General features: G+C 38.9%; 1 protein-coding gene across 1 annotated transcript in view; it reads left to right on the forward strand.

Annotated features, from left to right (window-relative positions):
• zfh2 (Zn finger homeodomain 2) overlaps positions 1–19,553 on the forward strand; it is a 381,104-nt gene that overhangs the window by 39,246 nt on the left and 322,305 nt on the right. Inside the window, exons 5-6 of the mRNA XM_068225879.1 lie at positions 1,892–5,200; positions 5,249–5,627. Coding sequence (XP_068081980.1) covers positions 1,892–5,200; positions 5,249–5,627 — 3,688 coding nt within the window. The remainder of the gene's footprint in view (positions 1–1,891; positions 5,201–5,248; positions 5,628–19,553) is intronic.

Raw genomic sequence — 19,553 nt, forward strand, 5'->3', positions numbered from 1 at the left:
ATTCATCTATAGGACGAGGAATGAGAGACTGGAATGATTAAGGAAAGTGTTCGATAAATTCCCAAGTTCTTCGGAAATATTTTTGAAAAGTTTAGGTAAGCAGTTAATAGAGAATCTGCCACTTGGACGACAGCCCTAAATGCACATCATTGTTTGTTTGATTGATTGATTGATTGATTGATTGATTGATTGATTGATTGATTGATTGATTGATTGATTCTGATAAGTAACCTATATTCAGCGAGCGAGATGCCCGAGCTGTTAGAGTCGCGTAACCGTGAGCTTGCATTCGGGCGATGGTGTATTCGAATCCCACCGTCGGCAGCCCTGAAGATGGTTTTCCGTGTTTTCCCATTTTCACACCAGGCAAATGTTCGGGCTCTACCTTAATTAAGACCACTGTCGCTACCTTCCCAGTTCTAGACCTTTCCTATCCTTGCGTAGCCGAGAAAACTTCGTTGTGTTATTGCGACGTTAAACCATTAACAACAATAATAACATATCCTTCTGTATTCACCTCATATGATCCCAACCTTTACATCCTTATTCTGATTACTCTCCTGCCATTGTTTCCACCTGTTTCGATCATGTGTTCACTAATGAGAATTAACTGAAATATTAAAAATCATGTGTATAATTGTTTGGGTTAGTAGATTTTCTGTATTATTATTATTATTATTATTATTATTATTATTATTATTATTATTATTATTATGTTATCAATCAGAGGGTTCGTTCAAATCTGCAGAGATGCTTGGATCAAGATTCCAATGTACCGACTGTTTAACATTGCTAATTAGTCCAAGGTTGCAGGTTCGAATCCCTGGAGTCGGTGGACATTGAAGACTGATTAACTTGTGTCAGGATATCTTCTGATTTATTAACGAATTCTGTTCAGAGCAAAACTTCTTTTCTGACATTTCTTAAAAGCATCAGCAAGTAATGCATATTAATCATGGAGCGTGATAACTGAGTAGCGTCGTTAATGGCCTCTCACTGAAAGGGCTGTGTTCGAATCTGGGTCTTTGCATACGGGATCGTTGACATGAGAAATCGTGTCCCTGTGGTTCGCAATCCTCTCAGAACTGGATACCTCGTGGCTATGATCACGTTATCAGCTGTCACGTAGAACTACACGGTTGGGAAGTTCAACATAGTATTGTCATTATTACCATAATGCAAACTTTGTAAAGGAGGCTTAATTGTTTTTTTTAAATTTATTCAGTAGTATTGGTTTTCACACGTGTAACTTTCGAATAATTAAGGGGCAGCCTGGTTGAGTTTGTAAAGGAGTACTCAATTCACCCCGAAGGCGTGAGTTCTGTTCCCCGCCAGGAAGTCGAAAATTTTAAGAAACGAGATATCCACTTCTGGAGTGCACATGGTCCTGAGGTTCACACCAAAAATTAGTACCGTCTTAATTCCTGGGGGCAAAGGTAGCCGGGCGTAGAACTAACTAATCTTCCTCACTTAGTGCATAGGTTACAAATAATGGAGGCCTGTATCTTCCATTGCTCCAAGGGCCTTCATAGCTTCTATGGAGATGGCTTTGCTTTGCTTTATTTAATAAAATGATAGCCTCATTTAATATAATGTAATTTGAAGCGTTACCTCTGTCTTTATCATTGAAAATATATTTACAAATCCAGTGACAATAACGTTTTTAAAATCTTTATATATTCTATTTGACACAAGACTTTATCTTTCAAGAGTAACTTACTTCTTCTCTCTTGTCGGGAAGTACATCCTTGGACTCCCCTGAGTAATAAAATGTTATGCTATGAAGGTAACGGATCCATCCAATAGCTTACAGCTATCGGTGTCCTTATTCAACCTTTATTGTGGTATGATGATTCATGATCTCACTGTAATTATCCAATAATGTTTCCAGGTAACGGCCGCCCAGCAAAAGCGAGCACGGACGAGGATAACAGACGACCAACTGAAGATCCTTCGTGCTCATTTTGACATTAATAACTCCCCATCCGAAGATCAGATCCACGAGATGGCGAGCCAGAGCGGCCTTCCTCCTAAAGTGATCAAGCATTGGTTCAGAAACACATTATTTAAGGAGCGTCAGCGGAATAAGGATTCTCCGTACAACTTCAACAATCCTCCTTCCACGACACTGAATCTCGAGGAATACGAGAAGACGGGTGAAGCGAAGGTAATGCCTCTCAATACTAGTACTGGTAGCAACGAAGAATCCCAAATGTCCTCAAAGGAGAGCAATCCCAGACCTCCGTCAGTAACGCCGTCTGTTGGGTCTTCTACCAGTAAAAGGAAACAATCACAACCTCAGCCATTTCCTCAGCCGCAATCATTTCCTCACCCTTCCGAAATCATAAAAGTTGAGCCCAGAGATGTTAATCCACCCCAAAATGACAATCATGACCATAAATTTAATAACATTTATATGGAATCTCAGCATGTTCAGAAGGATTCAGAAGTTGTTGACGAGAAACCTCATATCCTCCATCCGTCTCAGAGTCCTGTGACATCCTTGGAAGGACCTACAATTCTCAGTGATAATACAAACACTGGTTCTCAAGGAAATGTTCGTTGTTCTTCTCCAGGAAATCTCACTCTTACATCAATAATTTCTTCACAGTTGGGATCCGATTCGATAATCACAAGCCACCCAAACATGACTGCAGGGATGATGGTAACATCAGGCGTACCACATTCAAACAGCAACATGTTGCCACCAAAATTAACACCACCGAATTTTGCATCACCTAATCAAGTTCCTACTTCACCAAATATTCTACCTCTTGTACCATCATCACGAAGTGTGAGTCCGGGACGTTCGTACAGTAACAACTCTTCGGATGGATTCAGTCACGTGGGTTTGACTGGTGCCTCTGGAGCAAACAGCAGTGGAAGTAATTCTTCAGGGGGCTCCTCAGGGAAACGAGCAAATCGTACTCGTTTCACTGACTATCAGATAAAAGTTCTTCAGGAATTTTTTGAGAATAATGCTTATCCTAAGGATGATGATCTTGAGTACCTGTCGAAATTACTGAGTCTGAGTCCACGAGTCATTGTTGTGTGGTTTCAAAATGCACGTCAGAAGGCTAGAAAGGTATATGAAAATCAGCCACCTGTAGAAACACCGCCGGGAGTGGATGAGGGTGGAGCAAACAGATTTCAAAGAACGCCTGGTCTTAATTACCAGTGCAAAAAGTGTTTACTGGTGTTCCAGAGGTATTATGAGTTAATTCGCCATCAAAAGACGCATTGTTTCAAGGAAGAAGATGCCAAGAGATCTGCTCAGGCCCAGGCAGCTGCAGCTCAGATAGCGGCTGTTCTTTCATCAGAGGATTCGAACTCCAGCACCATCGTGGAATCAGGCCAACAACAGCAGCAACAGCAACTGCCACAACAGCAACAAATACCATCTGTGGTTCCAGTCTCTTCCTCACTGTGTAATAACTCTGTCAATCCGGGTACCATTACGCCTACATCAGCATCTGCTTTGTTTCCTCCATCGCCAGTACCTACAACGCCCCGAAATACAGACGACTCGAGCAAGGAAGGTACGTTTCAATGTGATAAATGTAATTTAGTATTTCCTCGATTTGATTTATGGCGAGAACATCAGCTAGTGCATATTATGAACCCAAATTTATTCCCTTCCTATCCACCAGATAGTCCATTTGGAATATTACAACAGCACGCGCAAATCCAGCAGCAGCAACAACAACAACAGCAACAACAGATGGCTGGTTTAGGCGTTGCAGATCTTTCCCTCAACTCATCCAATACATCTCCTCACACGCACCCACTTGCTTCTATGTTGTCCAGCAAACGAAAATTCGACGACTATGACGATTCTATAGATCGTGATTCCGATCAGCCAAAGGACAAGCGACTCAGGACTACAATACTGCCTGAACAACTGGATTATTTATATCAGAAGTACCAGTTGGAGAGCAATCCTTCGAGGAAAATGTTGGAGAACATCGCTAGGGAAGTTGGACTTAAAAAGCGAGTTGTTCAAGTGTGGTTTCAAAATACGCGTGCCCGAGAACGGAAAGGTCAATTTCGTGCTCATGCACAGGTTATTAACAAGCGTTGCCCATTTTGTCCAGCACTGTTCAAAGTGAAATCAGCTCTTGAATCTCACCTTGTTACAAAGCACTCTGATCAGTGTACTCGAGGAGAGATAAACATCGATGCACTTCCTGATGAAGAAGTCAGTATGGATTCGTCTCCATCATTCAACTCTTCCCAAATGGGTGATGGAGGGAAACTTCCTAGTAATTTCGGTTCTACTACACCAACACCTAACATGATGCCTCCGCTTTTTCCTCCATTTCATGCTGAAATGGAAAACTCACTGAAGAAGTATTATGAGGAATCAATGAAAAGGTATATAAGTGAGCTGCAAGCTCATCATGTGGCTCAAAATGGTGCAATTGGTAAAGATGGATTGCAGATTCCCACTGATCTCAGCATGAAAATTAAGCAAGAACCAGTTACATCAGGAGGTGAAGTAGGAGCCGGTGTTGATGGCCCATTAGATCTTAGTAAACCAGTGGATTTAAGTCGACCTATGAAGATCTCGATGGATCATGAATCTCGTATTATGGTAACTGAACCAGGACCGTTAACAGATTTAAGTGAACGTAGTATATGTTTTGAAGATGACAGCTTATCGGAAACTACTGAGAACATGGATGGAGAAGAGAGTAATCCTACCTCCCCTGCGTCAAGCACTCAGAGTGGTCACCAACGACATCTTGCTTCTGGTGCGGGAAAGAGATTCAGAACTCAGATGAGTAGTCTCCAAGTTAAGGTGATGAAATCACTGTTTTCTGATTACAAGACTCCAACCATGGCTGAATGTGAAATGCTTGGACGTGAAATAGGACTTCCTAAGCGTGTTGTACAGGTTTGGTTTCAAAATGCTCGCGCTAAGGAAAAGAAGAACAAGCTAGCGTTACAAAAAGCTCTAGGGGGGCAGGAACCATCAACGACTACCTCGGATCAAGCCAGGCCACCTGAAGAGTGTAAATTGTGCCAGTTTAAGTATTCACATAAGTATTCTATTCAAGACCACATATTCACCAAAAAGCACATAGACTGTGTGAAATTACACATTGAGAGTGGGAAGTGTGATCTCTCTGGAAATAATAGTGATGGTGGCAGTGGAGCTGGTGAATTCACTGTACCGCAGATCCCGGGCTCGTCTGCTGTCAATGCAGATTCAACTACCATCACCACAACTGTTCCTTCCCAACAGTCACCGCAGTCTGCTACGGCACCGTTCAACAATAACAACAATGGTTCGAGCCAACAGCAGCAGCAACTAGCTCAGCTGCAGATGCTGCAAATGGCTGCGGCCTCTGGGTTGTCGCTACCTAACTCACTATCGGCGCAAGCGATGGCGGCGGCGGCTGCAGCGGCGGCAGCGGCAGCGTCCTCCAAGACCGACTGCGCCAAGGAGCAACAACAACAGCAACAACACAGCGGAGGAGGAACGAAATCTCCAGCGCCCGGAGGTCTTCCCGGTCCCGAGGATATGGCTCTACTACACCAGCTCTACGGATTAGGACTGGCGGGCTTTCCTGGTGGCATGCAGGGCAACCTCTTCCTCCATCCAGCGATGTTCTCCGCTGCTGGTGAGTACTTCCGTTAGTTATCCTTTCCAGCCATGCTTCCACCATCTCTTTGAAATAAGTGCTTGTGTAGAAAGTTTGTAATATTCTTTGTATTTTCTTTCTTATTTGAAACAGGAGAAATTGTCAGCTATTAAAAATGGAGGGGTGGAATTATGTAGGGCCTCAGAATCACATATTAGACATCAAAAGTTCTTAAGTGGAATGTTCGAGTAATTTCATGAGACAAGTGGTACCGGAAGTAAGAGAAGATTATCCGCGTATCACTCTAGGATGGTAGTGGCAGCATGTAACACATTAGTCGGTGAGATGAAATATATGAATGTTACCTTAAAATGCTTGTAGAGGAGAGGTGTGTTCATCGCCAATGCTAGAATCCGACCATCCTTTCACCCAAACACAGAGAAATTTTGTGCCATAACCAGTAACTCTCCGCTGAATGCTCGCTACCATTGGATGCATTGTATGAAGCATTGCGTCACTCCCAGAATTCAACGCAGTTTAGACAACAGCCAACTTCGCCTCGCTGATCAGTCCTAACAAATCAGTTCTAACCTCAAATGCATCGCAATGTGGGCCAATGGCTCTTGCTTCTAGAGGCTGTCTGCTAAACACCCTTGACGAGTTAGACCAATGGTCGTTTGTCAGTAGTCAGGACATGCGCAAACCAATAAGAAAAAGATGTACAATACGTTTCCTTCAATAGTTGGTAGCACCTAACGACGCTTCTGTTGGCACACTCTTCAACTAACAACAAAGGAAAAACACACTGCGCCCACTCTCGTCAAGTAGCAAAAAAGGAGCATCACCTGCGCCGAGCCTTCACCTCTGCTCTCTGCCGCTCCCATCTTACAATTGTACCAGCTATACCATGTGTCAGGCGTAGTTTATGTGGCTTAGTTTTTTGAATTTAAGAATGATTTCACAATAAAAGATTGATTGATTGATTGATTGATTGATTGATTGATTGATTGATTGATTGATTGATTGATTGATTGATTGATTGATTGATTGATTTAACCTGGCAAGATAAAGGCCAGGCATCCTTTTACTTACATTTAACTAGTTTGATGCGCTATTTACAAAATGGTTCTCGACTGTATATGTACATACCTACTACATTAACATTTCATATTGACTGAAATTAATAAAAGAACACTTAATAGACTATAAGTAGACATTAAATATGTGTCATACCGACTAAACAATTATAAATTTTAATACTAATAATATAAAATAAGTAATTATCAAGTAATTAATAACTAAATTAAACTAAAATGATAGAAAAATAAAATTACTTAACTGTGAATTTAACAGTAGTTATAAAAATATACATACATGAGTGTAAAATAGAAATGATGATAATTAATTAGCTATATAAAATAATTAGGTAATAACTACATTGTTTATATCTGATTAAACCACAAGTATAACAAAAAGAAGCACACCTATTTTTATGATGATTATACATTAATTTAACAAGAGTCAGCGAGTTACACTCAGAGAATATAAAAGATAAATACTTGTATTAGTTCGATCACCATTTAGATATTAATTTACACAAGAACCCCCAAACACCTGCTTTGATGCATTTCCACTTTTTATAGCCCTGGTATTCTCAGGAATTTTGTTCCATTTACAAAATGCGAGAACTGTGAAGGAATTGGTAAATGTAGTAGTTCCGTAGGTCGGCAGTATAGAAGGATAGTGTTACGTGCTCGGCTATTTCTGTCGTGGTGTGAGGACAGATAATTGAAGGAATTTCTTAGAACAAGTGGCAGCAGTTCACGTACCACATGGCGACACTGAATGGTTTAAAATTAAAAAGGGTGTCTGTTAATGGTGCATTCTCTCATCATTCCTTTTCAATCTGTATGCAGAAATAATTATGCGGACGTTACATTACGTTGCTCTACATTGGTGTGAAGATTGGAAAAAGAACTATAAACAATTTGAGTGATGATACAACCCTGCTGGCAGGAACAGAAGATCTAAAGCTTTTAATTTCCCGCCTCAATGATGAAAGTGAAAATATGGGCCTGTATCTCAATATTAGAAAGACCAAAGTTATGTCTACGGACGAGTGTGGTGCAGTTTGTCTACAGCTAAATGGGGAGGAGATAGAGAGTGTGGGGTATTTCTTCTTCTTAGGAGCCAAAATCAGTCAAAGTGGAGATTGCGGTCCTGATATCAAAAGACGGATTTCGCATGGACGAATCGATATAATGACTGTTCCCGATCTGGAAGAGCAGAGATATCAGTTTGGTTACCAAGTACAGATTATTCAATGCGATTATATTCCCACTGTTCATGTATGGATGTGAGAGCTGGATGCTGAAACAGGCAGCCAAAAGGAAGATCGACGCTTTAGAGCTCTGATGTTGGCGAACCAATCTTACGAATACCATGGACTGCAAAAATAAGGCATTTTTAGAGCGCATCAAGCCCCGTATATCATTGGTTGGTAAGATTATGAAGCTGAGACTAGTTTACTTTCGCGACGTTATGCGATCAGATGCGTTGGAAAAAGCAATCTTGCTAGAAATGACCAGTGGTACAAAAAGACCAGGTAGCCAGAGGACTCGTTGGTTAAACACCATTAAAACACACACAACTATCATCCTGGAACAATTAAAAGAGGCAGTGTGGAACAGGACAACTTGGAGAGCGCTAATTCATAGAATCACCGGTGTTCGGATTCGACTGATCGGATGGCATAATCATCTTTTTAGTGGGTTGTGAAGAATTATTTTTTTATGAAGGATACTAACTACGTCGCACGCTTAGACGTGACCAAGACAAGCGTGTAAATGATAGCGATACAGGGTCGAAGTACCTTAGATTGCATATGTACATTGTACAGTGTCGTCGTTATAGTCGATTTTGTTAGGATCACACCTACGTCGCTGTACACATCGCAGTAATCGAAATGAGGCAAACCAAGTGCCTCGACCATGGTTCCTTTTAGTTCCTCTGGGAAAATGTATTTTTATCGGTTTAGAGAGCAAAGAGAAGAAAAAATGTGTATACTTCTCGAGATATCGTTACTTTCGTAAGTCTTCTGGTGGTTTCTTATGATGGGTGTTTTCTTTATATTGAATTAAATCGATATTGTGGCTAATCTTAAAACGAAGGAAAATACAAGTGTATTTGGTACTCAAAATATATATATTCATCACTTTCGTTAATTTGATAAGTTACAGTTGGTATTGTCCACAAATCCTGGAATAAGGGAATGTTAGGAGATACATGTAAATTAGCACCTAAAGTTATTCATCTGGATGTTTTTAATTAATATTTTAAGTTGGCCGGCATTTTAGCAGTGGCTAATATGGGATGAAACAGAACTGTTGATCTGGTTCTGTTGGTCTGGTGGAAGCATGGTTAACATTTTTTTCCTGACATGTTATTTAAATAGTGAATCTTTTCTGTGCACGATTAAGAATACTTTTGATTACTCTTCACCAATTATTTCCTTTTACTTTTATCGTGTGAGCTTCTTTTCACAGTACTGTTGTGTTGATGTATGACTTAGGCGTTGGAATACAACATCCCCTGTGTGAATAGACCTCTTCTGTAGTACATACTACATACGGGTGATAGCTTTCTATCCCTAGGCTCTATTGTGTAAAATATACTCATGTATGTATGTATGTATGTATGTTTGTATGTATGTGCCTCTTTCTATTTGTTGTTCATAACTTTTGATTCAGATATCTCAAATTTCATTAGAATATAACTTACTTCTGAAACATCAAAATCCCTGTTAGATCTGCCGAGTAGCAACCGAATTGTATTCATTCCTAACTTCATCGCAAGTAAATTTCTCATTGATTTACATGTGTATTTATATCCATCTCGTTGGTTACCAGAGTTATTATTGGAGATATATCAGCTACCTTTCTGAAATCTTCAGCAAAATTATGTTATTAAAATATATTTTTTACTGAACCCGCATTTGATTTGTGTAGTGCTGTTCGGATTCTGTCTTACTTGAATGAAAGATAAAACGTTCTAGTGAATTACATGCTACGATTACTACATCACCTAAAGTATGGAATTTCTGAAATCAAGTTACCGTCGACTGTCAAACGTTCTATCGTGAACTTATGGCTATTTCTGTTTATTTTATCGTTAATGTTTACCATTATGATGATATGAACCCTGAAACAGAATATAGAAAATGTTAATAAGGAATATGAACACGAGGTTAATGTACATTTATTCCTTAGTTTCTTTATTTGTGTCGACAAGTTCAAAAGTAATAGAACGGAATTCGGAATTCTGAAGTAATCTCTGGACAGTAAATCGTATTCCTAATCATTTTTTCATTTTAATTTCTAAGTAATAGTTCATTTTACTTACTCTTCGACATAAGCCTATTTACTCTAAAACTCAAAGGTACATTATGTTCTTTATTTGTATTTACCCTCTCTCTCTCTGAACTAGTCTTGATGTTATTGTATACACTCACCCAACTGTGTTCATTGAAACGATTAAAAATACAAGGCCATACTAAACTATTTTGAAGATGAGAACAAAGAATCGTAAGCAGTTCCTTACGGCGTAGCCTGCTTTAAACCTGCAAAAGCTTAACATAACTTAACCCAACCTCTGAAGCTGTTTGAAATTGTTACTTATCAGTCGAGGTTGATGAAGTCATATTTCTGCATATTATGATGCTGCAAGAAATAATACAAACTTCTTATCTTTGAGGTAATGCTATTAACCTGGCTTATAAATATCTGCTAATCAGTAAAGTACCATACATCTCATGTTATCAATTTATAATCATAAATATTCCGCAATACTTGTTCAACATATGCATTTTACCCATGTCTCATTTTTCTTCTGTAGCTGAGTGAGTTATCTAGTTCCTTACTTATGCTAGAGTTAGACGCAATATTTTGTTAATTTGTTAAACTACGCGTGCTGTATAGAAATTGTTACGTGTCTTTGATTTAACAATTCTTGAGCATCATCTTCAGAGTACCTTCCTTTTATTAAGAACCATCTTGTTAACAATCTCATAATTTTAAAGAAATTATTCGATACGATACAGTACAATACAATGATTCAGTTACTCCCAGAAAAGGTATTGAATTATCATTTTAGTAATGAAAGCTAATCTCGGTTTTTATATAAACATATTTTTCTTTGTGTATTTTAGCATACATGATGATTGGTCCATTCAATTGTCTTTTAATAACATCGCTTTAGTCTAGATTCTCTCTTCAATACACTCCTCTATTTTAACATGATCATGTTCACGCAATAAATCACTTTATTATGATTCAATTTACAAATCCTTTCTTAACTTGTGTCGATCCGTGCGAATAGAATAGGTCTGGAATTTTGTTTAAGAAGAAACAACTTTTAAACGTTTCGGAATCTTTGAAGCGTTGTTCGGTCTTTAGGGTCGCTTGTTTCTCATATTCTAAAAGAAGGCCAAAAGACGTTGTTTTCTTCTCCCGGAGGGGGCCATGGAAGAGAAGACAGCGGTGTGGTTGAGGCACTAGTCCACTATTGTTACCCTTTTAGTGCATCAAAAGTCTTCAACAGATTTGTATCCATTAGGAAAGCTGGGCGAAAACGCCGGGACATCACTTTGTAGGATCCCGCCCTATTGGCTACGGATTCCATGTATCTTTAGTTACCGATAGAATAGTGGAGATAAAAAGTGTTAAACTGTTGTAAAGTAGATGTCCGTGTATGTAAAAAGTGGGCTTGATCTAATTCGCGTGACACGTTACGGGATGATTAAGATGGCGCTGAAAGGTGCACCGCGGCATGTATCCTCCCGGCGGGATGGTATTGTTTCTGTAAATACTTTGTAATCGCTATACAGTGTGGTCCTCTCCTTTGAAGACAACCCTCAATCCTTTCCTCTTTTTTAAAACCTCCTTTTCTCTGCGAGCATGGGAGGGGAAAAAAGCGGCGTACTGTTGTCAATGATTTCTCCTAACATATTCATGATACAATACCTGACTTTTTTATATACGCACATTCTTCACGCCCTCACTGGACCAGTATTCAAAACGTTACCTCTCCTTCTCCTATCGCACAATTGAAAGTAACTCTATTAACTTGGTTTCGGCGACCCTTTAACACTGCTTCTGTGTGCGTGCTTTCTTTATTTGGATCCACCTCTGATCCTCTAGGTCCCTTATTCATGTCAGTCAAATCTTATACCCCTTCATACACATCTCTCGCTGGGAAGTTTTTTGTATTTCTCATGAAACTGGCCCATTAATGGTGAGAGATGAATCTATGTTATACACATCAGTGGTACTCTGAGTTAACTCAACTATCTGAAATACTTCCGACACGTACCGACGCAAAAATTCAATACAGGAATGCGATTTTCATTTAAATGCAAACAGTTTTTGGTGTTTTCAGTCAGAATGGCATGTTGTTAGCATGATTTCTTACCGAGCGAGTTGACCGTGCGGCTAGAGGCACCAAGCTCTGAGCTAGCATTCTGGAGATAGTGGGTTCTAGCCCCACTGTCGGCAGACTTGAAGGTGGTTTTCCGTTATCTCCCATTTTCATACCAGGCAGATGCTGGGGCTGTACCTTAATTGACGCCATCTCCACTTCCTTCCCACTCCTACCCCTTTCCTATCACATCGTCGCCATAAGACCTATCTGTGTCGGTGCGATTTAAACAGACTCAAGAAAGAAATTTCTGATAAGGTATTTCTTTCTTGAGTCTGTTTAAATAATTCCAGAGTCAAGGAGAAAGGTCTATATCATTATTAACAAATATATCGCAATCGGAAGTTATTCCCATACAGCAGTATGTTGACGAATTAGAATGAAAACAGAAATTACACGACAACAACAACAAAAATATAACAAGCAATTACATAGACACTAAACATTGCAAGAAATTATATCGAAACAATGAATTTCACGATAACAAAAGCTAAAAAGCATGCACATTAAGACAAGAAACAGAACTTTTTTTTTGCCATTTTACTTAACGTCGCACCGACACAGATATGTCTTATGGCGACGATGGGATAGGAAAGGTCTAGGAAGTGGAAGGAAGCGGCCCTGGCCTTAATTAAGGTACAGCTCCGGCATTTGCCTGGTGTGAAAATGGGGAAGCACGGAAAACCATCTTCAGGGCTGCCGTCAGTGGGGCTCGAACCCACTATCTCCCGATTACTGGATACTGGCCGCACTTAAGCGACTGCAGCTATCGAGCTCGGTAGAAACAGAACTAACCTGAGAGTTAAAAGTAACATTCGAGTAGGGTAACATAAGAACTAAAAGCAATCGCAAAGATATGATATGGAATTGAAGAACATGAAATTTGCAGAAAATGAATTATCCCCTTACATGCAGCATAACAATTAGAACGCAGATACTAAGAAATTCGCCCAAATGTTGCAAAATATTACAAGGCAATCACATAAATTCACACTCAAAATATTTCCTTGCCTTTACACTACAACGTTTAGTAGATTCAACGCTACTGTGACTAACTACTTGTTTAACTTAAATATTTGCACTACGATTTACAGAAGATTATAATACAATTGAAATAGATCATGATCACAAAGAACTTTACGCACAATTTACAGGATAGTGGAATTTATTCGTGAAGTTTCTTACATTTTTGGGAGCAGGTTCTATAATATCTGTATGGGTGGGTTTACGGTAAACCGAATGACCTGAACTTCCATCAGATTTCATAGAAACCGAAACGTCCAAAAACGGCAAACATCCTTCACGTTCGGTGAAAATCCACAGCCTGTTTCCAGTCATTCGACGGGGTCGGGAATGGAATGAATGAAGCCCCCATCCAATGGGGAGGACAGGAATTGTGCCGGCTACCGAAGGCTGTCGCACTCCTCTGGGGCAATGATTAATGAATGACATATGGAATGAAATGATATTGGAGAGTGTTTCTGGAATGATATATGACAGGGAAAACCTGAATACTCGGAGAAAAACTTTCCCCGCCTCCGCTTTGTCCACCACAAATCTCACATGGAGTGACTGCGATTTGAACCACGGAACCCAGCGGTGAGAGGCCGGCGTGCTGCCGCCTGAGCCACGGAGGCTCTCTTCACGTTCGTTCTATGTAGTAAATTTAATGTTTTGATGTATGCTATTCAAGTGATCCAGATATCCTCGTGGGTCCTCTCTTCATCATCCCTGTCAAAAGCGTGCTGCACTTCACTTATCAGCCGATCAAGGGAGGTTTGTGAGGAGGATAAGTTTAACGACGAACTTGTGTTCCTAACCAGAACATTCCTAAACGGTGGTTATTCAATCAAACGGTTTGAGTTGTTACATCCTAAGTTGAAAGGCTAGATTGTCACGCGATTTTCCTCTTGTGAGTTTGGCCTTCGTGCCATATGTACAGTCTGCCTCGGATAGGATTAGCAATATTCTCAGAAGGCACGATGTCAACCTATTTAAACCTGATATCTTGCGATCTTTCAAAGATCCTTTTAGTTTAAACTGTGCTGGAATAATTAAGATTCCTTGTTCCTGTGGGTCTGTTTATGTTGGTCGAACATGTAGGCAGGTAACAAGGAACATCGCAGCACTTACGTCCTTACCAGCCAGCGAAGTCTGCTGTGGCAGAGCATGCCATACAGAATGACTTTTGATGAAACATGTGGTATTTGTAAGGAGAAACATTGCACACCAGGAATCATTCGTGAGGCGATAAAAATTGGTTAACCACCCCAGTAATTTTAACAAAGGGAATGGCTATGTACGAAGTAAATCATGGCTGCACTCCATGGTTAAAGCTCCCAACATCTTTCTCCTTGACTCTGGGGGGCTCAGAATGAAGTATTCTTCTAACAGTGTCTTTCTATCTTGACTGTGTTTTCTATGGAGTGGCAATTGCCAGTGGTAGGTTCTTTGTTATTGCTCTGAAAATGATCTTGTTTGCAAGATTGAAATGCATCAGTTTGTAATATTATAACATGACCAAATGCTCAAGGCAATGTTTGGGATATAGTGTCTTATATTTATTTGATTACTGTCTGTATGAAGGAGCTATATCAAATGAATGGAGAGGTGCAATAGTAGCCCCAGTGTACAAGGTAAAGGGTGATAAACATGAAATGGATAGTTACAGGCCAGTCAGCTTCACATGTCTTCTTTGTAAGCTCTGGGAAAGCATTCATTCTGAGTAATTACTAACTGCTTTGATAGAAGTCAGTTCAGGTTTAGCAGAAGTTATTTTAGTGAGGCTCAACTTGTAGGGTTCCAGCAAAATATAGCAGATATATTAGACTCTTGAGGTCAAATGGTCTGTATCTCTATTGACCTATCCGAGGCTTTTGGTAGGGTAGGTCCTGGGAGACTACTGACGAAAATTAGGGCTATTAGACTAGACAAAAGAGTGGTTGAATAGGTGGCTACATTTATAGAAAATAGAACTCAGAGAATTAGAGTAGGTGAAGAAGCGTTATCTGATCCTGTAATGAGGGGTTCCCACATGGTAGTGGTCCTTACATATATGAATAATATGAGTAAATAACTGGACTCACAGATGAGGCAGTTTGCGGATGATGTTATACTGTTTAGAGTAGTAAATAAGTTACGCGACTGTGACCGACTATAAAAAGATTTCGACAATGTTGTGAGATGGACATCAGACAATGGTATGATGGTAAGCGGGATAAAAATTCAGATTGCAAGTTTCATAAAGGGGAAAAGTCCTCTCTGTTTTAATTACTTTGATGGGATGCGTGTAACTCATGGGGATCACTGTAAGTAGGCCGATTTAGGTGTTAGTATAAATAATAATCTTCATTGGGTTAATCACATTAACGAGGTTGTAAATAAAGAATACAGATCTCTGCACATGGTTTTGAAGGTTTTTAAGGATGCAAAGGAGAGAGTGATTTATGTTTCTTGTAAAACCCCAATTAGATTATGGTTCCAGTCTATGGGACCAACACCAGGATTACTTGATAAGAGAGCAGGAAAAGTTCTAAAGGAAAGCAGCGCGATTTGTTCTGGTGATATCCGGTTAAAGAGTAGTGTTATGCCAGTATTGCAAAGTTTTGGCTTGGAAGACTTGGGAGAAAGGGGACGGGCTGCTCGACTAAGCAGCATGTTCCAAGCTGGAACGACATTAATAGGCCTAGACGAATAAGCTTGAGTGATGCTTTTAAAAGTAGGAATGATCATAATATGAACATAAAGTTGAAATTCAAGAGAAAATTGAGGAAATATTCATTTATAGGACGATGAATAAGGGATTGGAAATGTTTGATAGATTTCCAAATTCTTTGAAAACATAAGAAAAGGCTAGGTAAGCAATAGATAGGGAATCTGTCACCTGGGCGACAACCCTAAATGCAGATCATTATTGATTGATTGATTGATTGATTGATTGATTGATTGATTGATTGATTGATTGATTGATTAAGTATTGTAATGTGTACATTTGAAAATGCTTAGTCAGTTATGTAATTGCTCTATACGTGATAATACATTAAATCAAGCACATCTCACTTGCTTTGTGGAGTAGTGCATATGAAAATGTCCCTGGTAATTTTAACAGCATGTCCTGTAGTAATATGAGTCACTGTTATATCCATAGAGATTCATATAGTTCAAAATTTCCTTGTCAGGAATTGTTGCCGGGACATCGCTGAACTCATCGCTTTGACCAGAATGTGAGAGTTCCATCGCTTGCCTGCGTGGAGAGAACTGGTCATCCTTTCATTCTTTTTAATTTCCATTGTTAACGACGCTTTAACACAGGTTAGGATTTGGAAGGTAACACCGTGGCCTTCGTTAGCATTTGCCAGGTGTGAAAATAGAAAGCCACGGAAAATCATGTTGTGTAGCCGACGATGGTGTTCGAACCCAACATATTTTAATGGCAAATTTACAGTTATAAAATACTTACCACGTGGCCAGCTCTTTCGGTTCCTTTGTACTAATTCCATAAAAAAATGTGTGCATTTCGTATTGAAAATACTGCTATAGATATTTTCCAGTGAATGAGATCTGATGTTACTTATTGCTTATAATTGAATGTGGACCATAACCACAAGAGAATGGCCCTCTGTTAAAAGCTTGCGCGTTTTAACTCTCCTAGCTTAGAAACTTGTACATGTTTCCATGTCTGATTGAGAGCGGAAAAGTCGAGCATTCTCATACGACCAGATGATGGTAAAATGTCTTTGCATCCTGAGCTTTATTCCTAAAATCCTTTTAAAAGATTTATTGGTATGTGTATTTCAGTGGGCTTGGCAGATTGATATACAGTATTAAGTTCTGGCTCGGTGAGGATCAGGTGTATTACGTGTCAGACATGAGCGCGGGTGTTGAGTGACGTCATAACAAACGTGTGAGAATTTTCCCACTTATATTCGATCATGAATTCTGGGTTGAATTAATAGAAAATATAATTTGAGTCTCTTGAGGACCCAGATAATGAAATGATATAGGATGTTATTTTGTGTGGTGAAATATTAATTAATTAATTAATTAATTAATTAATTTATTTATTTAGCTTAGCTTAGCTTAGCTTAGCTTAGCTAACATTGAACATCACATAACTGCAGTTTGGAGCGATTAAATTCTTGTCTTTTGCTTATTTTTAATAGAAAATCTTAGTGTACCGTCTGTTCATAAAGTGAACAAAATGAATTAAGGTTTTTGGAAATAATCGTTAGTAAAACGTTTTCTTATGATAATTCCACTCTGACAAATTATTGTGCAGGTACGTGCCTATTTTATGCATTGTGGGGATGATTTTGAGAAAGGAATTCTTTTCTACTTAGTAGTTTACGTCGGAAACTTAATGACTGCGTGGGGACGTAACTGCTTGATCATAGAGCAATTACATGATCTTTTATGGCCAATCACTGACTAATTTCTAAAATGAAATGTGTCGTACTACTGCTGGATTTAGTTCGTTTTGCATAATGCTGCCTTATTAAAGTTGTACTTACTTCCGGTATGTGGATATAATTTATCGGCGTTGTTTTAAGGAAGGTCATTAATTACGCTATTGATAACCAACGGGAGTTGGTCATTGTTCTGCAACATTTGATACTTCACTTCTCCTCAATAAGGTTTAACATCTGTATGACGGCTGCTTGCACTTAGTGATAAATATCATTTTATTCTGTAGTTAATATGATACCTTTGTGTTGTTTATTTTCCGAACTTCTTTCAGTGTATTATAACGGATCGTAAATTTGATTTCCATTTGTGCTCCCTACAAACAGATATGCTAAAACTCAGTATTTACCAATGGAGATGTCTGTGCTTGTCTTCATTAGCTTTTCTCGATAGCAAGGAAAACGAAAGATTTTTGATTATAGAAAGAGGAATTACCAAAGTTAATGAATGTTTTGACTTTTAAGTTCTTGGACAACTGATAGCTCTGAAAACGTGTAATGTTTAATTACAAGTGTTAGTTTTAATAATCCAGATTCAGATAGGTAAAGAGCTGAGCAGCCACCATATTTATTTTCATACATTTAAAAATAAACCAATATGGAGTAAAGTCGTATGCTGGAAACAAGTGGACGAAGAAACTTACGTCTACTATGTTGTCATGAAGAACTCTAAATGTACAGAAGTGTGTAAGTCAGGTAGAGCGCTTTCTAGTTTAGCAAATATAGAGGATTTTAAGGCACGTACCACATTCTTGTTAATCAAGTAAATACTCGACGGAAGCCAATTAGGTGGCAAAACTTAGGTGAGGATATCCGTTAAATTGGAAATTAATTGCCAGGATATTTATCTTTGTTCATTCAAACAATTTGTAAAAGAAGACATATCAGTTGCAACATTTAATACGACGAAGGATTTTGAAGTTTAATTCGTAGAACGTCTGGACTTGTAAGTACCTCGCAAAATCTGGTGACCCACAGTTCAATGTTCTTGCAACATTCACCATTTTTAGTTATTAAATATTATGGTTTGGACCGCGACATATTGAAGCAATATCCATGATTCTGATTATGGAATCATTTCGATATAGTGGATTCCGGTTCACATTCACACAAATCGTTAGTTACATGATGAACTGAAAACTAATTAGTACTTCCGAGAATTCTCCTCAACTTTCCTTTACAGGTAGTGTTGTATTAGTTGATCTTTGAGTATTTTGAAAAAGTTTTTGGATTTTAAACGTCTAATTCAATTTATTTTCTTTATTTACTTCTAACCTTGCACGATATATTGTCCTATCCATTTGCTCAAATTGACGAGAGAATTTTTATGGGATTCAAACCTGTCTGCTAGACTGTAGTGGTAACAGTTCTTGTACTGTTCATCAACTTTGTATGGCTATTACTGTTTCTTCTTACTGAAGTATTCATTGCGATGACATTTTCAGCTCTGTTCAGCATATCCATATTTTGATTCTTAGGGTAAATCCTTGTCTTTAAATTGATCATTTTGTTTTTTTACACCTGAAAATTTCACTTCTGACCGGTATCCACTGTACTGTACAGTATTTTCACGGGAAAGTCTTTTCTTACATTAAGCACCATCTGACTAACCGAGTATTCTATGTCTTGTTTTGCGGTAGAACTGGAAATTTTCACCTTTTGAAAATCAGAGATTCAAATATGGTCCTCCTGAGTGCGTTTATTTCAAACGGATTTTGACACTGCTGCAAGAAAACAATACAATAATGCCTTATTATACTCCAGGCATCTATCCTGACTTCTCTTCTCTTTACTGCACAGAAATAGCAGAAGCACAAATGATCAAACGATATTCAGTCAAATTATTAGGAAGGCTTATTAAGCGACATTCGCCTCTACGCTAGTAGATGGCATTTCCCATCACTGAAATGAATAAACAACGTCAAGGAGTTTATTATCTCGTTCTCCTGGAAGTCTGCCTTTATCGTGAACTTGTTCAGATAATGGATACTATTTTATTCATTTCCGGCAAACTCCGAAGATGATTTCT

This window comes from Anabrus simplex, chromosome 1, assembly GCF_040414725.1.
Source record: "Anabrus simplex isolate iqAnaSimp1 chromosome 1, ASM4041472v1, whole genome shotgun sequence".
In the NCBI taxonomy this organism is placed as follows: domain Eukaryota; kingdom Metazoa; phylum Arthropoda; class Insecta; order Orthoptera; family Tettigoniidae; genus Anabrus; species Anabrus simplex.